The following is a 26,240-nucleotide window of genomic DNA, read 5'->3' as shown; positions in this document are numbered from 1 at the left end:
TGCTATAGGTCACTCTTAAGTACCTATTCAGAAAAGATGCAAATTCGATTCTTCGTGTCTCCTCATCTTAGAAGTCTGTGTGCTCCATGAGAGAAGATGGAATAAAGGGGGTAATCCCTCAACTCTAAAGTATTAAAAAAGAATATTGGGAAGCAATGACACTAAACACTTGTGTATATTACGAAGGTGGACATAGGCAAGTGTGAACAACAATTTAAAAACAAGAATAATGAACAAACCTGGAAAACCATTCTGAGGAGTTGCTGAAACAGCTTTGTGTAACCTAGAAATTCTCTACCTCAGAATATTACCAAAGTTAGGAAAATAAAAATGATGTTTTGAAAAACAGTTTACCTTCTCTTACTTTTGCAAATAGTGATATTTCTATGAAAATATAACCATCATACAAATCTAACTGTTAATATTTTAAATGCCTTGAACAATATGGAAGTTTAGATATTGTGTAATTTTATAAATTGTCTCCTTGTGATGAGCTAAATGCTACTTTTTATTTCTCTTTCAAAACAGAATATCTTGTCTAAAAGGTAGGATCATTACTTACATGCCTTCATGTTAATCTATAAAATATGAGGGTAGATTAACATGAAGACAGGGTAGTGTGCAAATAAACTAAACTTACAAGTAGCGAATTTGAAAGCTAACTAGGAATATAGGCATATGTATATATATCCCCATTGAAACAGCCAAGTACTCAGAGGCTGTTGTGCCACCTTCATAAAAATACTTAAAATGAAGAAAAACATAAACTAACAAAAATAGGAACAAAAAATAAATTAACAGAACAATATTACTCACAAAAGTAAAAAGAAAAGTACAAAGGCAAGTGTCTGATTTAGTTGTCCACTAAACTGTCTCGTATTTCTGTGAGTCTGTTCAGTCTTTCTGAACGAATTACTTTGAACACCATCTTGTGGACAAAAGGAGGTATATCACAAGTTCTCAACGAATGAGAAAGACTGCAGAAAAGCTAAACCTAATTTAACTCATAATACATATTTGTAAAAAGTTATTTTATAAACCAAACATCCAATGATAATTTTTATAGATAACATCTCAAGATAATTACTTAAGCTCTATAATATATCAAGTGACTAAAATTTTAAGTTTCAACAATGTCAAGAAATATAGAAATAAGCATATGGGGCTACTTTAAAGTTATTGGATTACTTGGATGACAAGGTAAAATGTGTAAAAGTTTAAGACTGGTTGTGTTTCTGTTACAGCTAGAAGTGATGGATAATGTCCTCAGCTGGAAAGAACAATGAACAAATTCATGGATTATTCTTCCCCTTATCTTTAGATTCCAAAGACCATAAATATTAAGTCATACCTTTTTCTTTGCTTAGATGGATTTCTATCTAAGAAGTGTTAATTAATCTTGGCATGAAAGACTGGAATTCAAACATACTTGTATAGGGCCAACATCATTTTAATCATTAATGGTTGTCGAGGCCTATAATTATTTAGTATAACAGATAATTCAGAAAATGGTTGTCAAGGCCTATAATTATTTGGTATAACAGATAATTGAGGAAATTTGATAATTTTTCTTCCCTGCTGTGGACATTACTGACATCTATATAGAAGTAAACAAATGTATTGGAATGGAATAAAATGGTATAAGAGATTTGGCAACCCCTGAGTTATTTAGGGGAAAAAGTTTCCACTTGACTTTGCTTGGAAACCCTGGTAGTGTAGCGGTTAAGTGCTATGGCTGCTAACCAAAAGGTCGGCAGTTCAAATCCATCAGGTGCTCCTTCAGAACTCTGTAGGGCAGTTCTATTCTGTCCTATAGGGTCACTATGTGTCGGAATCAACTCAACGGCAATGGATTTGGTTGGTTGGTTTTACTTTGTTTAATTTCTTTTCGTGAAAGGAATTAGGCAACTGCCAAATCTCTATTCCAGTTAGTGCTGTAGCAGCTGGTCTCAGCCTCTCCTGCCCTCTGTTGTGTATCATATGTACAGAGATGGGGCAGGGAAAAGCGTGTGATGGTAAATAATACGATAGCGTGAGAGGGGCTTGTACCATGTGGATACAGCCCCATTTCTTTAGTTATGCCAAGGGCAGATTTAGTTATGTGGCCAAGTTACAAAAAATGAGCTTCAATCATTTTGACAGTTCTAACTTTGCAATATGCACCATATAGCATTATATCCCCCCTCCCCTCCTCAATTCCCATGAGTAAATCCAAACCCCTGAAACAGGAATAAACCAGTCAAACATTAATGGAAATTATAAAAAGAAATATTTCTAAGTATACAATTTGTAAGAAAGTAAGCATAACATATTCTGTGGAATTAGATGAACAAAATTCATAAAAGAAAACTGAGTCATTTTTTATGTATATGGAAGCATTAACTCATAAAAAATTAAAAAAATAATACATTGCTCACAATCAGCAAAAAAGTCCATGAAAATATTAAATGCTAAAACAAAATATTTTTTAATTAGCAAAGAGGCAAAAGGATAAGCAACCCATTAATATGAAAAATAATCTTGGAAACATATAAAATGTTTAGCTTTCTGACAAATTCAAGTAAATTAATATGAGTGGCATATTATAGATGAACTGCAAGCTTTCAGAATTACAGTTCGACAAATTAAAAGATCAAGATATACATATAGCACCAGATTTTAGATCTATGTCCACTTTTTTGGGATAAATTATCATTCTGCTAAGAAATGCACATATGTATATTCCAATTGTGTAAGTTTAAAACACAGCACCATTGTAGGTATTGCACAGGAAAGAAAGAAAATTGATTTAGAGTTAAAAACACTTAAAATAAATAAACTTGGAAAAGAAAATAAATAAACTTGGAGTTGGGGGGAAAAAAACAGCATAAATCAATACAAACTAACTAAAAGGTTATAGGTATGCACAACCATGTAGACTACGCCTGACCAGCAGTTGATTCACCTATAATGAAAACCAGTTCAAGTTATGGGTGCATTTGAACAAACACTGCCTTAATTTAGGCATGCTCCCAAGATGCAACTCCATTCACAGCTTTTTCCAATTTCAGTGGGCTTGCCTTTACACACCAGTTTTCAATTAATAGACGAAAGTAATCATCTTGTCCTGCTTTAGCCAAATTGGAATCTGGCTGCTCCTTGAAGAGGCGTGACAGCAGAGGCTGCCACAGCATGCCTGGGACCACCACCTAGATTTCAGCAACATCCTTGTGTCCAAAATCCTAGAAAACCAGTTGTTTTCAAGCAACGGCTCCACAAAATAAGGTAGAGCTAGGCAATAAAAAAACTATTTAGAAATTTGGATGGCGATTATTATATTTTCATTTAATTTCAGAGGACATGGTCTTTGCAGCACCAGTTGCTTCTCCCAGGTATTACTGTTAACTCTTTGGTCTGAATGCTAGTTGAATGTTCGGTCCCATGGCTTTCCTTCGATGCCCTCTTGTTGCAGCTTCAGCAGAGATATCATTCTCCTTTAGAACTTCTGGGTGTCACCTTCTTGGTACGTAAGTGCTGACACCACACGTTCATCTTCTAGGGCAAGGTGTTTATTTCCCAGTTGCTACAAATCCTATCCTTTTTCTCATGGCCAGTTTTTGTCTTAAACTTTTAGAGTAATGAGGCCAGAAGGATAATGGCTACAAGGTCCCGAAGACCTTGGTAGGCCATTGAAGTTTCAAGAGTACCAATGACAGCTTGGTGCTTTTTCCCACCAAACATCTCTTAGGGGAAACAGCTTTCTGTTTCTCAAATGAGAAACTCAGTGTAGGGGCCACGGAGTGTTAAGACTTTTCTTATGGAACATGTGCTCATACAATCAGGATTTGTTCCTTTATTTTCATGCAGTCCATATTCACGCCATTGGTGGCTGCTTGGAATTGAGATTATCATGCAGACAATATCATTTCAGTAGTTGGCAATGATGAGTTTGTTTTTTTTTGCTCCCTGATGACACAGCCTCATGTGATTTTTCCCAAACATAAGTTGTAAAGTGAAGTTCTTATTGCCTGTTTCTCTGTATGAGTAGGATGGATGTAGGATGGTATAAAAATTCTTAAGCTATATAAAGTAGTCAAAACCATTCAACAAGAGCAGTGAACTATTTGAAAAAGTTGATGAAGCTTTTAGCAATGATAGTAAATTTAAACGCCAAGAAAACTTCGAGAAAATCCGAAACTTTAAAATTCAGAAACCAAAGGCTAAACACATGTTGATGAGACTACAAAATGTACGTCATCATCAGTCTACTAAATCAAAAGATGTAATTTCCTCTCGAAGAAGAGCTAATGATTAAGACTTGCTTGCATATTTCATACAAAATTCTGAATAAAAATTGAAGTAAAGCAAAACATATGGAATGAATTTGGGAAAAATTTAAAAATGCTGATATTGCAATTACTGTTGTTGTTTTAATGTCTGGCCTACACCAAAAAAAAAAAAAAAGCCCACATATTATGAGGGTTTGCCAGTATTAAGATAGCTCCAATGGCAAGGAGGCAAAACCAGGAACCAAGTCTTCCTCAGGTGTGCTGTTCATTTTCCACCTGTCCGCTGCCGGGCATGAGACACAGGATAGAGGCAATCTTCTGGGTTACATCTTCCACTAGGGCCTGGGGGGCCCTGAGGACCTGGAGCACCTGGTGAGCCTGGCACACCTGGGGCTAATGAAATAAAATACTCCATCAAAAGGCAGACCACATGACGTTCCCTTTCTTACTCCAACCAACACGGATCATTCTTACTTGACCTGAAGCAACACATAAGAGCCAAAGGGAAAAGGGGTGGCTCCCATTTTTAGAGGCTTGCTTGTGTTGTGAAGGTAATATCACTATTACCTGAAGTCCCAGGAAGACCAGGGCTCCCTGGCAGCCCAATTCCAGGTTCACCTCTTTCACCCTTCTGTCCCCGGTAGCCTAAATGAGATATATAAATAGAGAGATATAAAAAGTAACAGTGTTCTATGGGAACGCAGTATATGCAAGAATCATCTTCTTAGTGTACGGTATTTATGTAATTCCTTAGTTAACATAAATAGTATATTAGCTAGGCATTTTGCTTTAACCATACCTTAAACTTATATATCAGTTTAAGTGCAATAAGGCAACAAGGATCTTAAAAATATGCAACAACTATAAAAAGTTATAACTAGTCAAACTCTTTCTTGATAGTGAGATATTTGGCACTGAAAATGAAATTAACTACTCATACCCTCTTTCAAATAGCTACGACAAGCTGCGTGTGAGCCCTCTTCAACATGAATACTGACTGGAGACTAGGTATAGGCTAAATCAAAGAAGAATATTGAGAAAGTCCTGCTTAATACAAGGACAAGATAATATGATAATAAGAATCTGGACCTCAGTCTTAGAATTAAATGGAAAGAAAGGAACAAAAACTTGTGATTCTAGCAAAAGACAGCAAGAATGTGAGTATATGTAAGTCCACCCAGCTCAAGAGTCAGGAGAGGACAAATCAGGTCTTTGTTCAAATTACCAACTATAACGTTATATTCTTTTTAAGTAAAGTAAAAACAGTAACCTTACGTTTTCGCATGTTTGTTCATAACTCCAAAGGACCAGGAGCTTCGACAATGTTAGAAACAATGATAGGAGATTAAGGGAATCACTCCAAACTCACTTCATCGATTTAACTTCATCGAGTTAAGCAAACTGAATTAAGTCTGAGATCTGGGTATATGTGAAGATAAAATCATTCTGATTGAACCAGAATTCAGTTCTGACTGAATATACTTGTTGTCTTGTGAGCTAGAATTAAAAAAAAAAAAAACACCAAACCCATTGCCATTGAGTTGATTCCAACTCATCGTGACCCTATAGAACAGGGTAGAACTGCCCTATAGGGTTTCCAAGGAGCACCTGGTGGATTCAAACTGCAGACCTTCTGGTTAGCAGCCGAGCTCTTAACCACTACACCAAGAGGGTTTCCTGAGCTAGAATAGGACAGAGTAATTTATGCAGGACAGAGTAATTTATGCCTCTGGGGGCCCTCATTTCCAGTTTAAAAATGCATGAAACACTGTATCTGTATCTTATATGTTGGGCATCTGTGTAAGGCTTTGTTTGAAGAAAGGGTTCTGGGGCTAGAAAAGTTTCACAGTGATGGTAAATAGAGTATTCATTTTCAACTCTTTCATACTTTAAGATTAAAGATTGCTCCTAGTCCCAATGAACAGAGCAGTCATGCAGAATCATGCAGACATGCAGCAAGGATATGAGTAGGTGAGCAACTCAGTAGAAACAGATGGCCATAAATTGTGTCTGTTCATAAATGTTTTTTACAACAGAACATGATAGGAAGAGGAAAATCTAATGAACAGTATGTATGTCAAACTATTTCCCATAATTGCCAAGGATTTGACATCAGCTTTGGGGTTTTTAGGTTACCATTCTCAGTTTTTTTATACAGTGTACCTATTATTACCCATGTAACATTAGCAACGTAATCACCACACACTTAATTCTTTTCTTTGGAGGTATGACCAGATCACAAATATGAAAACAGTGGAAATAAAGACACACTTTGAGGAAATATTTTGAAGTGCATAATGGAAATAGATTCAGCAGGAAACCGTCACACATTTATATCTGAAAACTAGCTTACAGGTGTTCAATACAGTCCTCGATCCTAGGAAGAACAGTGGCTTGAACATGTAACACAATGTTCTAAGTTGATATATATTCAAATTTAAAATATTTCCCCATTTTTTTTCCTTATCTTAGTGACTTTCACTTAACAAACATAAACAACAAAGAAAAATGCTTGTATTGAGAGTCATCTGAAAGTGCTTTTCTAAATCCATTTTATTTTCTGGAGTAAAACTGTACATGCTGCATGAAGTATATCTGACAGTTCAACCCAGGCCTCACTAATATACAACAGAAAGATTGTAAAGCTGACTTTCAAGCTATCTCAGTAAGTACTTAGATCATAGGCTAAAAAAATGAGGAAGAAAGAAACAACAGCTAAAGATATATAAACTTTCAATTAACAAGAGGATTAATAAGAGTAACACAATTCCAAATAAAGAAATATATCTGCTAAAACCTACAAATTAAAATTCAGCTCCAGGTTTTAATATAATGCAAAAATTTATTATTTCACATGAATTTCGGTGCATATGACATCACAAAGCATGAAATGGTGATTTGTATATTTGTATAATAGGGTAAGGTTTACACCCCACCTATCAAATGTAACTATTTATTTGTATAACTTTGTGAGTTCATTAGTATAATAACTACTTGCTATTTATAGGTAAATCTTTGAATTCAACAAACATAAGAGAATTTTCTATTTTTAAATTTCCTAATAAGGGCCCAAGCTCATTCATTATGAAGGCCACTACAAAGCCATAGGGTTTTATTTTACAATTGCCTCATAAAAAAAACTTCAGATAGGAATGTTAATAAATTCAATAAGAGCTTTCCCATTTTCTAGGACTAAGCTTTTCACTTCTTACAGTAGGTCTCTCTTGAAATTTGGTAAAGGCTGGTCTATGTGCAAACAAACATGGCTTGTAAACGCACGCATTTCCATAGATTATAAGTATACAGGATGAGAGTATGATATCATTGTACCTGATGTGGGCCAAAAGAAATAAAACGAGCAATGTCCAAACTAAAGCATCTAGAGGTACTAATCATTGATGAATCTTGATGTTGGTGTCGTTTTCAGGTGGTAGACTGTACTTATTTTCAGTAGGAATATTTCAATTTCAACTCCAGAGATTTATTTCCAAAGTCTGAAATCTATGCATGTATATGCACGCTGGACACACGAACCTAGAAACGGCGTTGCTAGTGGCATTTGGAGAGGGAACAATTCTTCATGTGTGTACTGGCTCACTCGTTACAAGCTGTTTGGGCTGCTGGCTGTGGCCCACTAATTCACAACAGTGCCCTTCTGTCACTTTGACACACACTCACAACCCCTCACATTTCCAAATGTCCCAAATGAAAACAAATTTGAAAGGCAAAATCTACACCATTTGGATAAACTACTCTACGGGCTTACAAATAACAGAGGTTATTTGTAAGTTAAAAAATAGGAACCACCACTCGCAATAGTGTCCTTTTAGAACTGATGGAAGGTATATGGAATGGGTTTACCCATTTTTCCTACTAGGCCCCACATCCACTCACTGTGTGGGGTTCTTTCCTAAATGGATAAAGCTTTCAAGTGTCGGACCTACTCCTTGGGGTATTGATGGGCATAGGGAATCACCTGTATTTGGAAAATGTTTAAATAAAGTCCTCTCCCATGAAACTCATCCAAGAGGACAAGGTCAGATAGACAAATTTACCTCTTATATTTGTATAAGGGAGCCCATCTGGGTCATGCCTCTTTGAGCCTAATGTGGCACATTGTCATTTACTCATGGAGCGCAAGCAGTCAGGCCCCGCACTGTGGGCCAGGGGCAAAGAAGGAACACCAAGGAAAGTTCTCTTCTCAATGCTCAGTGGGACAGTAATAACCAGAACCCCATGGGCTAGTAAATATCCAAAACTGCCTCTAAATGCTTTTGAATTTAAGACAAGATACTAAAAATCACACTTCAAGAATGTGGGAAAAATGCAAATGTGGTAACCCAACTCAGTCAGAATGATCTTTACGCTCACTTCAAGAAGATCAGGGTGCCGAAAGAGGATCCACACATTTTCTTTTTTTAAAATTAATTCATTTATCTATTGTGCTTTAAATGAAAGTTTGCAAATCAAGTCAGCCTCTCATACAAAAACTTACACACACATTGCTATGTACTCCTGGTTGCTCTCTCCCTGATGAGGCAGCACACTCCTCCTCTCCTCTCTGTATTCCCCGTGTCCATTCAACCAACTCCTGTCCTCCTCTTCCTTCTCACCTCGCGCCCAGACAGGAGCTGCCCACATAATCTCATGTGTCTACTTGAGTCCAGAAGCTCACTCCTCACCAGTATCACTATCTCCCTTATAGTCTAGTCCAACCCCTGTCTGAAGAGTTGGCTTTGGGAATGGTTCCATCTTGGGCTAACAGAGGGCCCAGGGACCATGACCTCCAGGGTCCCTCTAGTCTCAGTCAGACCATTAAGTCTGGTCTTTTTACGAGAATTTGAGGTCTGCATCCCACTGTTGGATTCACACATTTTCATTACCAGGATCTTAGTAGGAGCGCACCTCCCTCTTTCAACATGGAAGGTATACTTCTGACTGTCTCATGTCAACTTTTGTTTTTAATTGCCCTCCTCACATCTCCTGCTATTCAGAATAAGCACAGGAAACTTTATGACATACTTTTTAATCTTTGTTTTTTTCTAAAGACAGGTAACAAGGGACTCATTTCTAGAGTATAACAGGTCCTTGGGGGGTATAGTTTGTGCTTGACTACTAACCTAAAGGTTGGCAGTTTGAACCCACCCAGCAGCACTGCAGAAGAAAGGCCTGGTGACCTGCATCTGTAATGATTACAGCAAAGAAAACGCTATGGTGCAGTTGTACTCTGTAACACATGGGTTCACCATGAGTCAGAATCGACTCAAAGGCAATGGATTTGTTTTTTCTGGTTTCTACAGAGTGTATTTCAAACCAGACCACTTAACTTTAAATGAAATGGGTTTCTTTCCTGAAAAACTTTAGAAAAAGAGTATTTCTTTTAGACATTTCAGAAGAGCCGCCATCTAAGCGAATAGTGAGTGGGCAGAGCACACAACGTCATACTCAGTACTCACATTTCCTTTCCTTGGTGCTGTGACTGTCATTTCAAACCTTTCTCAAACTCTACCATGGTGTGTCATGAATGGGCCTCATTTGACCAACAGCGTCTGAGGTCTGCAAGGTCACTAGGGTAGTGGTTTTATATGCATTTTTTTATCTTTACTTTTTGAGAAAACTTTTACACACAGAAAAACTCTGAAGTTACATTCATAATTTCATCTTATGAATACATCATATCTCTGGATCTACTGGAGAAAAACTCTTCAATTCTTTGTGTATCCCTGGAAAGGCACCCAAAAATTAAATAGCTGCCTCTCGTTTTCTTTTTTTTTTTTCAGTAAGATCTGTATGCGGCTTTAGATAGACAGGATTATCAGCACAGTATGACTTCCAGAAAATATCCCATAAAAATCAATCCCCCTTCTTACAAGATTTGTTTTTCTGCTGCTTTTCTGGCAAATTTAACAAATTCTGAAAAGGAAATCTCATGTAAAGGTGGAGGAGGTACCTGCTAAATTGTATTTCAGATTATGCCTGCTGTCAGAAACTCTGTGATAGGACAAAACTTTTAACAATTAAAAAATCTTTTTTGGAAATCTTGTAGAGAAGTCTTTCATTTTGAGAATTGCATCCAAATGCCCGATGAGGAAGAGAAGCAGTCTATAATAACTCCTAGACAGAGCAGCAGATAAAACCCATAGAAATCCTTTACAAAAGGGGAGGTAAGTCCAGTGGTGAATAGAAGCCTTGTCTCTACTAATACTATGGATTTAGGATTTCCTTTGACTGAGAGCCTTCCAGATGGGCCTTCCCTAAATCTGTAAGGTCTGGAGACAGGTCTTCATGTGGAAATGTGACTCGATGGACTCCAGTTGTGTGATTCCAGTTTCAGAATTGTTTTTCTTGATAATCCCAATTCTCCGTTTTTTTAAAAAAATTTACTGTGTGCTAGGTGAAAGTTTACAGTGCAAATTAGTTTCTCATTCAAGAATTTATAGTTTGTTTTGTGACACTGGTTGCAATTCCCACAATGTGTCAGCACCCTCCCCCTTCTCACCCCAGGTTCCCCATGTCTATTTATACATTTTCTCCTTCCCTTCCTGTCTTCTCGTCTTTGCTTTTAGGTAGGTGTTGCCCATTTGGTCTCATATGCTTGATTGAACTAAGAAGCACGTTCCTCACATGTGTTAATGTTTGTTTTATAGGCCTGTCTAATCTTTGGCTGAAAAACAGACTTCAGGAGTGGCTTTAGTTCTAAGTTAGCAGGGTGTCCAGGGCCACAGTCTCAGGTTTTCCTCCAGTTTCTGTCAGACTAGTAAGTCTGGTCATTTTTTGTGAATTTGAATTTTGTTCTACATTTTTCTCCTGCTCTGTCCGGGACCCTCTATTGTGATCCCTGTCAGAGCCATTGGTGGTGGTAGCTGGGCACCATCTAGCTTTTCTGGGCTCAGGCTGGTAGAGGCTGCGGTTCATGTGGTCCGTTAGTCCTTTGGGCTAGTATTTTCCTTACGCCTTTGGTTTTTTTTCATTCCCCTTTGCTCCAGACAGAATGCTACCAGTAGATATATCTTAGATTGCCACTCACATCTAAGACTTCAGATGCTACTGCAGTAACCATTTCTGATGCTACTCACCAAAATAGGATGTAGAACATTTTCTTTATGAACTATGTTATGCCAATTGACCTAGATGTCCTCCGAGACCATGGTCCCCAGCACTCAGCCCAGTAACTCAATTCCTCAAAGTGTTTCGATGTGTCTAGGAAGCTTCTATGACTGCCTTGATCAAGTTGTGCTGACTTACCCCTATATTGTGTGTTGTCTTTCCCTTCACTAAAGTTAACACTTGTCTACTATCTAGTGATTTCCTCTCCCCACCCCTCCCTTCCCTCATAAAAATCAAAGAATTTTTCTTTTTCTGTGTGTAAACCTTTTCTTGAGTTTTTATAATAGTGGTCTCATACAATATTTGTCCTTTTGTGATTGACTTATTTCACTCAACATAATGCCCTCCAGATCAATCTGTGTTGTCAGATGTTTTATGGATTCATCATTGTTCTTTACTGTTGTGTATGTACCATAATTTGTTTATCTGTTCATCTGTTGATGGGCACTTAGTTAGTTTACATCTTTTTGCTATTGTGAATAATGCTGCAATAAACATGGGGGTGCATATGACTATTTGTGTGACGGCTCTTATTTCTCTAGGATATATTCCTAGGAGTGCATTTGCTGGATTGTGTGGTATTTCTATTTCTAGCTTTTAAAGGAGTCACCATATTGTTTTCTATAGTGGTTGTACTATTTTACATTCCCACCAGTAATGCATAAGAGTTTCAATCTCCCTGCAATCTCTCCAACTTTTGTTGATTTCTGTTTTTTTGATTAGTGCCAATAATGCCAGGGTAAGATGGTATCTCATTGTAGTTTTGATGTGCATGTCTCTAATGGTTAGTGACTGTGAGCATTTCCTCATGTGTCTGTTAAGTGCCTGAATGTCTTCTTTGGTGAAGTGTATGTTCATATCCTTTGTCCATTTTCTAACTGGGTTATTTGTATTTTTGTCGTTGAGGTGTTGAAATTTTTACAGATTTTAGAGGTTAGACCCTTATCAGATATGTCATAGCCAATTTTTTTACCCAGTCTGTAGGATCTCTTTTTACTCTTTTGGTGAAGTCTTTTGATGAGCGTAGTGTTTAATTTTTAATAGCTCTGAGTTATCTAGTTTATCTTCTGGTGTTTGTGCATTGTTAGTTATGGTTCATATTCCATTGTTTTTTCTTGTCCTTTTATACTGCAGCTGTTGGAAGCATCTGCCGAGGCTTTTCTACAATTGGTGTTAACCATCCTTATTCTTCATGTTTTAAGGCACCATACATATTCCGCTAGACTTTCAAGTTCTTTGCTCTAGTCTCAGATACTCTCACATCAGAACAGACCCAACTAATAAAAGATAATAATTAACCGTTTATGCAACAATGCACACACAGAAGGCTACACCTGATTCAATACTTTGCTTTTTCCTCCAACTATCTGCCAAAATTCTCTGATCTAAGAGAAATGTAGAATGTACTGTTTAGTTTAGGTAAATGAGAGTGATTTCACTGTTGTTGTTTCAGAAATAAACAACTTGAAGGTTTGTCAATCATGATTGTAAGTCAAGATCCTACTGGACACTGTAATTGGGGACTGAACAGTTGTTGCTCTTTCTGATGACGGAAGGTACAGTAATTACTTGGGGGTACTTCCTATAGAAAACAAGGCTATAGGTTCTAGAGGGACAGTAGAAAGGAAAGTGAACTAGTGAAAGAAAAATTCCCTGCATCAATTGTATTTTAGGCTACATTTCTATGTAATTTTGGTGTTAACGTCCTTATTCCTTCTCTATACAACCTGCTTTTGATTTTTTCAAGGAGTGTGCTTGAGCTCCTCCAGGGTAACACAAGAAAACACAGCTCCCTGGTCTTATCTTTCGTGGTATGTACTCATTGGATTTAATTTTCCCGATCAGAATTGTGAATCGTCTAAGCCAAAGTTCATTTGGCTACTTTGCTGATGCTAAGCATATTTCCAGAAAGTGGCCTTACCAGGTTAATTTTGTCAAGGTATATTCAAGATTATGTCTCTTATGTAATTCTCATCAATGGGACAGAATTTTTGCCAAATTAAGTAAAGTTTGGCTGGAAATCTTTTAGAAATTATGAGGAATTCTTTAAAATTCAGTTACCATCTATAAGCTCTATTAGAAGCAGAAGTATCCTAAAAGTACTCTAAAATATATTTTAGACCAAAATCACTCCTTTTAACTCCTTATTCCTCAGTTTCTTTAAGATACTAAAATGACAATGCTTCCTGTCTAAATTACAGCAAGAGGCATATACAACTCTAAAATTCCCAGATAATAATATATAAGTATATATTATTACTGTTATTGCTATAACAAATATTATTAATAAAATGTTTAGGTTGGCAGGCCATCATCAGTCAGTTTTAAATTTGAAGGGGTTTTAATAGTTAAAAATCTACTTCTAGAATGTTAAATATTAACGCATTCTATACTAATTGTTGTTGTTGTTATGGGGTACTGCCAAGTTGATTCCAACTCACAGCAACCCCATGTGACAGGGTAGAACTGCCTCATAGGGTTTTCTTGTCTGTAGCCTTTATGGAAGCAGGTCATCAGGTCTTTCTCCCGCGAAGCAGCTAGGTGGGTTTGAACTACCAATCTTTCAGTTAGTAGCCAAGCACTTAACCATTGTTGCCACCAGGGCTCCTATATTAATCATAATATATATATTATTTATATAAAATACATTTATGTATGTATGTATATACATCTTTAAATGTTATATAAAAAAAAAAAAACCGTTGCTGCTGAGTTGATATGACTCATAGCGACCCTATAGGACAGAGTAGAACTGCCCATAAGGTTTTCAAGGAGTGGCTGGTGGATTAGAACTGCCAACCTCTTGGTTAACAGCCTAAGTTCTTAACCGCTGTGCCACCAGCTTGTTATAAAAACTGAGAGGTAAAAGGTTGGTAAACAAATATACTTGAAGACTTACCTTGGGGTCCAGGGTCTCCTGGTGGCCCGGGTAGCCCATCCTTCCCTGGTGGACCAGGCCTCCCATGACCTTGAGCAGCCAACATTGCTGCTGGTAGCTTGAGCTGAGATAAAAACACAGCCATCCTCTCTTCATTCATGAAAGAAAAAATAATACATCATGTAAAGGAAATATTTTTTTACATCAACATTTTTCAGATTCCTTTATTTTTAACATGAAATTCAATGAAAATACTATTTGGTCTTCATTCTAAACATATCTAATTTACCCATTAGTCTGAATGCTGAGAAGGTTTCTTGATTGGTCAAATAAGATTGAATATACAAAATTGTTTGAATATAGATGCAGATGGGCTGTGTTGATCAGATGGTCTGAGAATTTCAGTGCTTCAGAGATGTAGCCCAACCCAGTAGACAGACTACTAGTCCGGAATCCAATTTAAGCTCTGGTAGTGACTTGCAGAGAAAAATTTAGCTGTGCTATTCTTTTGGATTAACATTTAAAAGATGGTTTTAATAATAACTTAAGGCCATTTTCCAGCAATGTTGTGAATGTATACATAATGATTTAAAATATGTTCACAAATTCTTTGGCACTACTTTTTAAAAATGGAGCCTAATTTCCCTCTACTTGAGTGTGGGTTGAGCTTTTCACTTCTACTGAATAGAAAATAAAAGCAGAATTAACAGTATGCAACTTGAGAGACTAGGTCATAAAAGGCACTGTGGCTTCCTGTTTGTTCTCTCCCTTGGATTGCTTACTCTGGGGAAAGCCAGCTGGCATGTCACAAGGACCCTCAAGAAGTCCTGTGGAGAGGCCGACATGATGAGGAACTGAGGCTACCTGCCAATAGCCATATGAATGAACTTAGAAGTGGATCTTTCAGTCCCATTCAAGCTGTCAGATGACTGCAGCCCTGGCTCAAATCCTAATTGCAATCACATTGGAGATCCTGAGCCAGAACCATCCAACTAAGCCACCCTTTGAATCCCTGACCCACAGAAAATATGCAATAATAAATTATTTTTTTTATTTTAAACCACCGAAGTTTTGAGGTAATTTCTTATGCAGCAATTTCTTATGACTCATACAGTACGTGATGCTTGAGATCCTTAAAGAAAACTGCATTATTAATAGAGACGTTTATTTATTGAGAAGATGGTCATTGTTTCCATATTCATCATGGTTTCACTATTTAAGCTATACTCTATACTAGATAAATATTGTACTTTGTTAGCAACTAATTTTTACTTTTTAAAGAAAACATCTAATTACACACCCTCAATACTATTTATTTATTTCTGGTTGGAATTTGAATTAGTGAGTTCCATTATTCAGTCAAGGTTTTGGTAGGAAGAATGTCTAATGGCCAAAGGAAAAAAGTTCGGCATTGGTGCAGCAACAATGGACAGATCAATGAGGATCTGATAAATGCTGGTGCCAGTCATATACATATTAAATTACTTGCCTTCCAGTAAAACTTTTGGTACCCCACTCTCTACCTGAGACATGCTTTGTTGATGTTAACACATTTTTTTTCTAGTAACTTAATTAGTAAAACAAAATGCAATTAATATACATTTGTATCTTTGCAAATCTTGCAAATCATCATATTGAATACAAATAAGATATTACATTGAATTATGAACTAGGTGTTCTTTAAGCAAATATGAAATTCAATGATCACAGTTTGAAACTTGGCATATTATTTGTTGTTTTGCATTTAAAAGAAGGTATATACTTGAGTATAATTGTTCTTAATTTGAGACATAGCTCTTTGAATATTAAGAATTCACAGTACTAATTTTTCCTTTTTAATATATGAATTGAATTTTTAAAGTGCTTTGCTTTGGATGATTTTTAAATATTTTTAGCAAAACAGAAAAGTCTTAAATAATTCTAGCTGTAAATTATCTAGCTTTAAGATACGTGCAGAAATAGTCATTTAACATAAGGGTAATTACTTCTTCTGAACCCTACCCAAATACCCTATAATTTAAAATAGTATGTTTTTGATCCCCTAAATGAGTTGAAAGATCCGAATTCTTAATTGCCTTTTCTCTGTTTTCAGGAACCTTTGGTCAATTAAATTGTTTTTGGCTGTGCTTTCTAATGAGGCAGGAAATTAAAGAGTTCAGATAGAAGCTTGCATAAACCAAATATACATATTCCATCTGCCAAGGCAAACCCACAGCAGGCATTCTAACAAATTAGACCAATGGCTTGGCTTCCTTGGAGAATGGGCTCATTAATAAAATACAAACATGAATATTAATGTAATGATAAAGTATATCATATGGAGAAGGAAAGGACATTTGGATGTCATCTGGTCCATGTCTACCTTGATCTAAGAGAGGCATTTGAGGATATACATTTCATAGATAGAATGTATAAATATTTTCTAAGAGAGGAATTAATTATTTTTTCTCCCAATGCCCATCCAAATGTTTCACTGTCCATTTTCTTAGTATAACTTCAACTTCTTTTCTTTTGTTACCCCATTATGGAAACAGAGAGTAGCTAATGAGTATTTCCCATGGGAAACTGGTCACATGCCTGATGATGTTGTTAACTCTTAGCACTCAGTTAAATAACTTTTACTCATAGGCTTGGTAATCTGTTTCATAAATGACTTTTGGTTTCACATTTTCATATGTTTCTTATATGTGGAAACCAACTTTTTTTTTTTTCCTCCCCTAAGGGGCAAAAATATCAGAAGAGTAATTACCTGTCATATCTTAATTATTTTCTAGTTCCATTTTAACTGTTAACTCAGTAGCATCATATTCATTTTGTAGTTTATCATAACCCACAGGTTCCTGCTCCTACATTTGTCTATGGCTCCAACTTTGCCACCTTTGTAAGCATGTTGCTTTGCAATCTTATATGGGCAATGACGGTGAATTGAACCTATGCATCCACTTTACTTCCCCTAAAACCCAACCCACTGCCGTCGAGTCAATACTGACTCATAGCTTTACTTCCCCTAAGTCCCTACAAAACAATAGTAAGGTATTTTTAAAGACATAAAACATCAAGAATGGGGAGAATATGAGAAGAGACAACAGCAACAAACTTTTGGAAGGTGAGACTCAGAGGGCTAGTGATACATGACTCTGTGTATTCAAAAACAAAATCCTTTCATTAGAAGCTGACAAACAATCTGATTTATACCACAAAATCCTCAAAAGGTTCAGGAATTAGGAATACAAGTAAATTGTGGCAGTAGGGGTGAAGGAGGTGAAGCTAACATAAAGAGAACTGTCTGAATGTCTGTTTAAGAAACAGTCAAATCCCCAGATCTTTTTCTCTACTCTATGTAGCCAAAAGACTAAAAGCTTTATTACTAAAGACAGTAGATACAGAGTCACTGCTTTGGGGACCCCAGGTTCCCTAGAATCTGGGGCTTCCACAGTGAAAATGAGAACAAGTGAGCATTTACATGCTTATTGTTGAGGCCTCAGTCCTCTACCTCCCCTTAGTTCCCAAAATACTGGCAGCCAGGTACGATATGGAAGTGACTCCATTGGGGAATCTGATCAGACTAAGACGGAAGACTTAAAGATGCTGAAATTGAAGGCCCCTCAATTAAAAAGCTCATGGATGGCAAGTCACACCATTCATTCATAACTTTCAGGTTTTTAGAACCTGTTCTTACATATAAGCAGACCACCAAGGATCACTAGACACCAGAGGAAATCCTGTAAACTGAAGGAGAGAGACCCAAACAAAGAAGAAACAGAGATTATGCTACAGAAAATATTTTTTATAAAAGGTATCTATCAATGATATCCATATATGCAAATATATATACATAAATATATATATTTATATAAAATTAATATCTTAGTCTTCGAGAGGCAAGAGAAAATGTTACACCTTGAAACAAGAGAAAGGAATACAGAGAGAGTGAGAAAGAGAGAACATTGGAAAAGGGACTTTCCCGAACACCAGAAATCTAGAGGCAGAAATATTGCCCTTTTCTCCTACAGTTGCCGGTATAGCCCTATTGGTCCCAAGTTTGGTGCAAGAACACATTCCTGCATAGATTAGTAAGTTCTTCCCGAATGGCGATGTGAATTTCCAAGCATAATAAGGTGCTATCATAACACGAATTAAACTTATCCGTTCTTCTAGGACCCGAATTTGTGTGGGCAGCATCACAGGCAACTGCAAAACCCTCCCAAAGCCAAAAGAACCTAAGCTGCGGTACACAGCATCTGTCTTGCCATTCAAACCAGGAGTTTAATCAGCCTTAGAGTGGGTGTATGCTTGTGCACTGTGATCCACCTGAAGGCAGATTTGGGGTTGGTGGAAAAAAACCTTCCTCTGCCATGGTTAGGTTTGGGAAGGGGTGTCAAGAAGCTGAAGGAGGGATCGATGGCCTGTGGAAGAGCCCAAGATGTGAGATCCCTTAAAGAGTTGGATCAGTGAGGTCACCCGGGAATCCCAAAAGAGAGCTGAGAAGCCCTAGGAGGAGTGCCCAAGTTTTGGGACTGGTCTAGGGTTTCAAATGGAGGCCCCTAATATGGACACCAGGTATGATAAAATGGGGGAGCAGGATCTCCAAGGATTCTCTCAAGCCCCGGCTGACAGCCCATGACTTGCTAAGCCGAGAGACTTGCTCTGAGGCTGTGTGTGTGGAGGTGAGTGGAGTGGTGATAAGCATGTGCTGTCATTGACACGGCTCTCTGCACAAGAACTAAGAGAAAAGAAGGCAGATGGCTGTTATAACACGTGAAAATTGATCTTTGCTTTTACAGAAAAAGCTTTTTGAACATTTAACTGTGACCTTGGAGCTTTATGATTTTTGGAAATCAAGTTTTTCTTTTTCTTTTTGCAGATGGTTTTCAAAAGTCAAGGAAAAGGTGACTTCTAAGTAGACAATTAAACGTACTGAATTTGAAACAATCTTGGGACAAATAAACTAAAGCGCTAACTCACTAATTCTGGGCTTCAGGTACCTTTTTGTTTGGGAGCTGACAGCTTTGCTGGACTGGTGCCAAAAGATAAAAGGAAAGTGGACTCTGTCATATAGGGTCGCTATGAGTTGGAATCGACTCGACGGCACTGGGTTTGGTTTTGGTTTGGATATCACATTCACAGGACCAGAGGCTAGAAGTCTTGGTAAAAAATGTCCTCTTGTTTTGGATTTCATTAGTATATCATAGAGGCTAAGATGTCTGTGGCTTCTGAGGAAGCACCAGCTCTCAGGGAGATCCAGTCACTCATCTGGACCTAGCCAGCCTGGAGGAGACAGAGAGGCAGTCGCAAAGATGGGGGTGAAGACAGAGGAGACCTGGAGAAAACTCTGTTCCTCTCAGCTTCCAGGCAGGGGGCTCTCTGGGTCAGGAAGAAGGAGCAGGAACGCAGAGGGGAAGAACCTGGAGGAGGTGCTGCTCCGAAAGTGCAAGCCTGGAGGCCCTTCCTGAGGCAGATGGAGGACAGGCTAGTTCCCCTGACTTCCCTTCTCAGGAGGCTGACAGTCCTTTATGAAGTAACCACAGAGTGGCCTGGGAGTGGACAACACAGAGCCTTGCCCATGTGGAATATCACTGTCTCCTCTGCTTAATGTATAGGGCAGGCCACCAGGGACCCTCCCTTCATCCAGTGTCCACTGAATTCAAATGAAAAGCCAGAAAACTAGTTGCCATAGAGTTGGCTCTGACTCACGTAGACCCCATGTGTGTCAGAGTAGAACGGTGCTCTACATGGTTTTCAATGGTCGATTTTTTTTGAAGCGCATCACCAGGCCTTTCTTCTAAGGTGCCTCTGAGTGGACTCAAACCTCCACCCTTTCAGTTAGCACATTAACCATTTATACCACTTCTTGTAAAATGAGTACCTCTCATATTGCAATACCTATATTTTTATGATAATGCTTGGTTGTATTTTATGACATTATTAACCACCTTTTAAAAAAGTAGACTAATTAATTTACTGAAGTACCAAGTATGTGTGTTTATTCAGAGGCTGTTAAAATTCAACATTAAAGTTGCCCTAAATAAAAGATAAGGACATCAGAGCCCATGGAAATGAAGAACTAAAGGAGAATTTTAGATCACAGTGCACGTGTGTTTGCTGGCATTTCCCTTTACGTGTCTGTAGCCTACTGAAGGTGTGGATGCTTTCTGAGATCCTGGATGCTCTGTGCCCAGGGTCGGTTTTATGAGGCCCTACACTTAGTTTAATGCTCTTCTGTTGCTGTTTTGAAATTCTTAGTAATTTTTAAGCAAGGAGCCCCACATTTTCATTTTGCACCAGGAACCACAAATTATGTAGCCAGTCCTGCCTACGTCTCTGTATGTTTAAGTGCTCCCCTGGGGAGCTTGAGATGCCTTTGCTTTTCAGACAGTTGAGGTTTGAGTGATGCTTGTTGGGAGGAATGTTTGGATTGTAATGTTTGAAGCCCGTTCCATGGTGCTTGAATTAAGGGTCAAAAAAAATAAAAGGAGATTTCTATGTTTAAGGAAAACACTATAAATACAATGAGAAACTGGTAGTTCCAGAAAAGAGTGGACAACTGTACCAGTAAACTATCATGTTAGAGCAAGGACACTTAGTAGAGATAAATTGAAATCAACACCATGAATTTATGATCTTTTTTTTTAAAAAGAAAAACACAAACACACTTTTTTTCTTCCTTTCTCACGGATGTGGCTAAAAAACCCAATGTAACTATGCTCTATTCCAGTGCTCATGTGAAACCAGATAGTGTGCCCTCAAACACTGGAATTTTGGTCTCTAATACTAATCCCCATTTTAAATCATCAGGGGTCCCTGGAGAGTAGCTGATTCCATATTTACAGCAGAAAGACTCAAGATAGACCTGGGGTTCTTGTAATCTTATTCCTTGCAAAATTTAACAACCTATTTTTGCCTTAGGGATGCCTAGCAAAGGAAGCAGGAACCATAGAGCCAATATGGATTTATTTGCTAAAGACAAATAATCCACGCTCTGCTAATCTCCAGTGGAGGGGAATGATCTTGATTTTGGCAAATCATCATTTGACAAAATCTCTTGACATCATTGTGAATAAATAAAGAAATGTGGGGTGGATATTGGGACAACTATATGGATTCAGGAAGTTCCTGGGTGGTGCAAATGGTTAAGTGCTGGACTACTAACCAAAAGGTTGGCAGTTCAAACCCACCCAGAGGCATCTTGGATGAAAGGCCTGGCAATCTACTTCTGAAAGGTCACAACAGCCTCAAAAACCCTACGGAGTACAGTTCTACTATGCACACATTGAGTCACCATGAGTTGGAATCAACTCAATGACAACTACTAACAACAGCATATGGGTTCAGAGCTCATTAAACAACAGAGTAATAGATTATTTACTAGTGGACAGGAGGAATCTGATGGTATTGAGAAGGGCCTAATTCTTGGCTTTTTCTCATTCAACATTTCTATCAACAACTAGAATGATGACATTATAAAATTTAGAGATGATACACCCCAGATCGGTTGGAACAATGTGTGAACATGAGTCACCTGAAACTTAATAAGGAAAATACATAATATTGAACAAACAAGTCCAGAATGAGAAACACCTAATTTCAAAATGTTTGTATAAAGAAGATCTAGAGTTATTAATTGAAACTCAAAATGAATCAACAGTGTGATATAGATGCTTTAAAAAAAAAAGGAAATCTGTCTTAGGCTGTATCATTGAAGTGTCTAGGTCAGGGGTCAGCAAGCTTTTTCTGCAAAGGGTCAGATAGTACATATTTCAGGCTTTGCAGGCTATTTGGTCCCTGTCACCATCACCCAATCCTATCTTTTTCTCTGAGAAAATATGTAGACAAATTTGAATTTCAGATTATTTTCACACATCATAAAATATTTCTCTTTTGAGTTTAAAACCATTTAAAAATGTAAAAGCCATTTCTAGCTTGTGGGCTGTACAAAAACAGATGGCAGGCTGGATTTGGTTAGTGGGCCATAGCTTGACAACCTTGGTCTAGATCAAAAGACACTGAACTCTGCCCTGGTCAAATACTCCTGAGTTAATGAGGGGCATTTCCAAATGAAGCATTTCCCATGGGTGACAATGGTGGAGGAGCTGGAGATATTTACTCCAGAGAAGAGAAGGCTAAAGGGAAGTACGACGGATACTGAAAAATTCTCAAAGGGCTGTCAAGGCCAGAAATGATGACAGGAAGTTACAGAGAGACAAATTTAACTTAGTTTTAGGAAGATTTTTTTTTAAAACAGAATTGTCCAACAATAGAATTGGCTGCCTCTTAAGGTTGTTGTTACATAGCTGAAGGGGACGTGGGAATAGGTGAAAAATTCAGAAATGTTATTAAGTAAGTCTAACCTTCAAAAATCCTTAGGACCTCTTGATTAATATACTTCTTTATTTCTTCTAATGAAACTGCATCAACCTATAGAGGGAAAAAGTGGTCTGTTAAACTAGAGCATAGCGCAAATGAAGCAAATGAACAAAGAGGAGAAATATGTGAAAATTTATCATCAAAAGGCTTTTGGGCATTGACTGTATTAGGCAATAATTATCTCTTGTGTTTTATTAAATGCTGGGAAGAAGCTGAGGTGCATAATTGCTTTGAAAGCTGTGGGCTGGAACTGTAACCAGTGATATGAACATGTTTCCTATTAAATGGAGAGACATAGCTTTGTACAATTAGGGAAGACATTGCCCAGTACTTCATTTTCTAAAATTATAGAATTTCAAGTGTTATCTGGCCTGGTGGTACAGTGGTTAAGCATTTGGCTGCTAACCAAAAGGTCGGCAGTTTAAATCCACCAGCTGCTCTTTGGAAACCCTACAGGGCAGTTCTACATAGAGTAGAACTGCCAAATGCTTTGGTTAGCAGCCATGCTCTCAACCACTGCGCCAGCAGGGCTCCATTAGTATACCAGTCACAATTTAACTTCTACCCAATCCCTGGACATTGGCAAGGTCAATATCTAACTGCCATTCCAAAACAACAACAAAAACCCCAAATCCGTTGATTCTGACTTATAGCAACCCTATAGGAAGGACAGTGTAGAACTGCCCCGTAGGGTTTCCAAGGAGCGGCTGGGGGACTCAAACTGCCAACCTTTTGGTTAGCAGGCAAACTCTTAACCACTGCGCCACCAGGGCCCCTTTAGGTATCTTCAAAGGGAGAGAATCTGGAAAAGAACTACAAGTACGCCGGATTACCCTTTTAAATGTTGTTTTATTTGTGGGGTAAAAGTTGTTAATTTTATGTGTTTCATAGTAAAGTTTATTATGTAATCACACATTGCAAGCATATTTGTATTAAGAAATTTTCCTTTTTGAAAAGAAAATTCCTGTGGGCCTGGTAAAGGGAAGTAGATAAATGGTGTCAGGTGAATTAAAAAAAAAAAAGAATTTTTTTTATTGTGCTTTAGGTGAAAATTTACAGCACAAATTAGTTTCACATTAAAAAATTTATACACAAATTGTTTTGTCACATTGGTTGCAATCCCCGCAATGTGTCAGCACTCTCCCCCTTTCCAACCTGGGTTTCCCGTGTCCATTCGTGCAGTTTTCCTGACCCTTCCTGCCTTCTCATCTTTGTTTTTGGGCAGGTGTTGCCCATTTGGTCTTGTATACTTGACTGAACTAAGAAGCATGTTCTTATGCGTGTTGCTGTTTGTTTTATAGGCCTGTCTAATCTTTGGCCAAAAGGTGGACTTTGGGAGTGGCTTCAGTTCTGAATTAGCAGGGTGTTCAGTGGACACAGTCTTGGGGGTTCCTTCAGCCTCTGTCAGACTCAGCTGAAATTTCTTTAAACTTCTTTATAGATCCAACTACATGCATTTGACAAAGAATCTAGCATTTATAACAGAAAAATTTTACTATAGTACTTCAATATTTTTAAAAGCTAGCTAGCTATAATTTTTTTTCATGATGGTTAGGATTTAGAAGTATTTTATTACTCTTCTTTGCATATGGCTATTAACTGGGGGTATGAGTATGGCATGAAAGACAATATGATTTTTTAGGACAAAATAGTTCCAACAGGCCCTATTTCAGTGTCTTATTTTCACAGCATATGGTACAAATGAACTTGAATTCATGTTCATAACATCAGGCAGGAAAACCAGTTACTGACACAGCACTGAGCTCAAGTTATGCAGACTTTATTCAGTAGAGCTTAAAAAAAAAAAAAAAAAGTACAAAAATGGTGGGAATGCCTAATTTGGCCCTGTATCTGATATTGGCTAGGCATGAGCAGAAAGTACCACATGTAATATTTTCCCCTAACTCCCCTATCTCCTCCATGAATATTTTCAGATTAAGTTCCCCCGATGAATGGCCACCCATCACTCCTCTGGAGGACATTAACAAAGGTACTGGCTTCCTCAGTCAAATACTCTTTCTTGTCCTAACTGGTTTTCACTTGAAAGCACTACTAAGGGCAGATTTGTAGTTCTGATATTCAACAAAATGGCATATTAATATGAAACCGACGTGTATGTTTTCTGTATAGGGTAAGGAGAAATTTTTGATAATGTTTGAGAGCATAGTTTTGGAGTCAGCCAGACCTGGGTACAACCCTGTTAATAACTCTGTGATCTTGAACAAGTCTATCCCAGTTTCTGCATTTATAAAAGTGAAATGGAAAGAACATCTATCTTCCCAGATTAGTTGTGAGAATTAAATGAAGTAATGTATAGTAAGTGCTTAGCACAGGGTCTGGCATATAACATTAAATAAATATAACTTACTTTTAAATATAACTTTAAATAAATGATAGCTATTGTTACCCTCATGGAGACCAATTTAGGTTCACTTTATTTATTAAAAAATCGTTATGATTATTTTCATTGTAAAATTGATACATGGTTGCTATAAGCCAGAATCTCCTGGGATTCTTGGTACCACTCACCGAAGTGCCAGGGATGCCTGGAGAGCCTGGAGGGCCTTGGTGGCCAGGGGATCCTGTAGAGCCCTTGTTTCCTGGTGGCCCCACAGGACCTATGGCTCCTTTCATGCCCGGAAGGCCTGGTTTTCCCTGTTCACCTTGTGGGCCTCTGTCTCCTGGAATTCCCTGATCACCCTGTTAAAGCAAATAAAGATAATAAGGAATGATCTCTTCTAGAACCACATAAGTTGTGGTTAAGAGCAAAGGTTCTGGATTCAGCCTGGCACTTAATAGCCATGGGGCCTTGGCTAAGTTACTTAAACTCTCTGTGTCTTAGCTTCCTCACCTGTAAAGTGAAGATATTAATAGTATCCACTTTGTAGGGTGATGCTGCGAAATAAATGAGTTAACCTAGGTACTTAGAATGGCACCCGGGGTCTTGGAAGCACTCAATACAATTAGTGACAATGTTAGTTGTACATGGTTGCCAGTCTAGAACAGTGGCACTTTTGATAGTCAACATCATGGGTACTTCAAACCTGGGTCTCCTTTGCAATAATAAAGGAAGATCACCAGGAGGACTTCATCATTGAAGTTTTTCATTCATAAGAACTTCAGGACACTCAGACTCTCCTAAATCATGTGTGTCCCCTTCCCCGCATCTGCTTTCCCCTGAATGTTTCCTTGGATTTGTCTTCTGTACTTGTGTTTTATAGATGTGCCTGTGTATTTGTGTTCTAAATATATACAACTCAGGAAGGTGAGAAAGGAGAGCCTTTGACAAGGTCTAAAACAGGTGACTAGTTATGGGAGGTAGGTGTTGCCGGGATCCTTTACTCAGTTACATACATGAATTCTCTGAGTAAGATAAATCATAATAAATTTGGAAGATTATATTGGATGTGCCTGAATCTGATAAAAAGTTTCTTTAAAGCTATCTTTTATCTTGTAGTGCTTCTACTACTGTATATGTTTGCGCATCGAGAGTATGTATGTGAGTGTGTGTGTGTGTGTGTGTGAGAGAGAGAGAGAGAGGGAGAGAGACATAGAGAGAGAAAGAGAGAGATACATATCATGGCAGGAGTTTCAGTTATAGATATTTCAAAAATTCAGTTCCA

At 37.8% G+C, this 26,240-nt stretch overlaps 1 protein-coding gene across 1 annotated transcript in view; it reads right to left on the bottom strand.

Moving 5' to 3' along the window:
* Positions 1 to 4,533: 4,533 nt before the first annotated feature.
* The window catches only part of COL19A1 (collagen type XIX alpha 1 chain), a 376,494-nt gene continuing 354,787 nt past the window's right edge, over positions 4,534 to 26,240 (bottom strand). Inside the window, exons 47-51 of the mRNA XM_049873731.1 lie at positions 25,147 to 25,317; positions 22,602 to 22,668; positions 14,275 to 14,403; positions 4,836 to 4,913; positions 4,534 to 4,661 (exon numbers count right to left, since the gene is read on the bottom strand). Coding sequence (XP_049729688.1) covers positions 4,534 to 4,661; positions 4,836 to 4,913; positions 14,275 to 14,403; positions 22,602 to 22,668; positions 25,147 to 25,317 — 573 coding nt within the window. The remainder of the gene's footprint in view (positions 4,662 to 4,835; positions 4,914 to 14,274; positions 14,404 to 22,601; positions 22,669 to 25,146; positions 25,318 to 26,240) is intronic.

Source organism: Elephas maximus, chromosome 1, assembly GCF_024166365.1.
Source record: "Elephas maximus indicus isolate mEleMax1 chromosome 1, mEleMax1 primary haplotype, whole genome shotgun sequence".
NCBI classification, from domain to species: Eukaryota; Metazoa; Chordata; class Mammalia; order Proboscidea; family Elephantidae; genus Elephas; species Elephas maximus.
The sequence above is the reverse complement of the archived record's forward strand: the minus strand, read 5'-3'. Positions and strand labels throughout refer to the sequence as shown.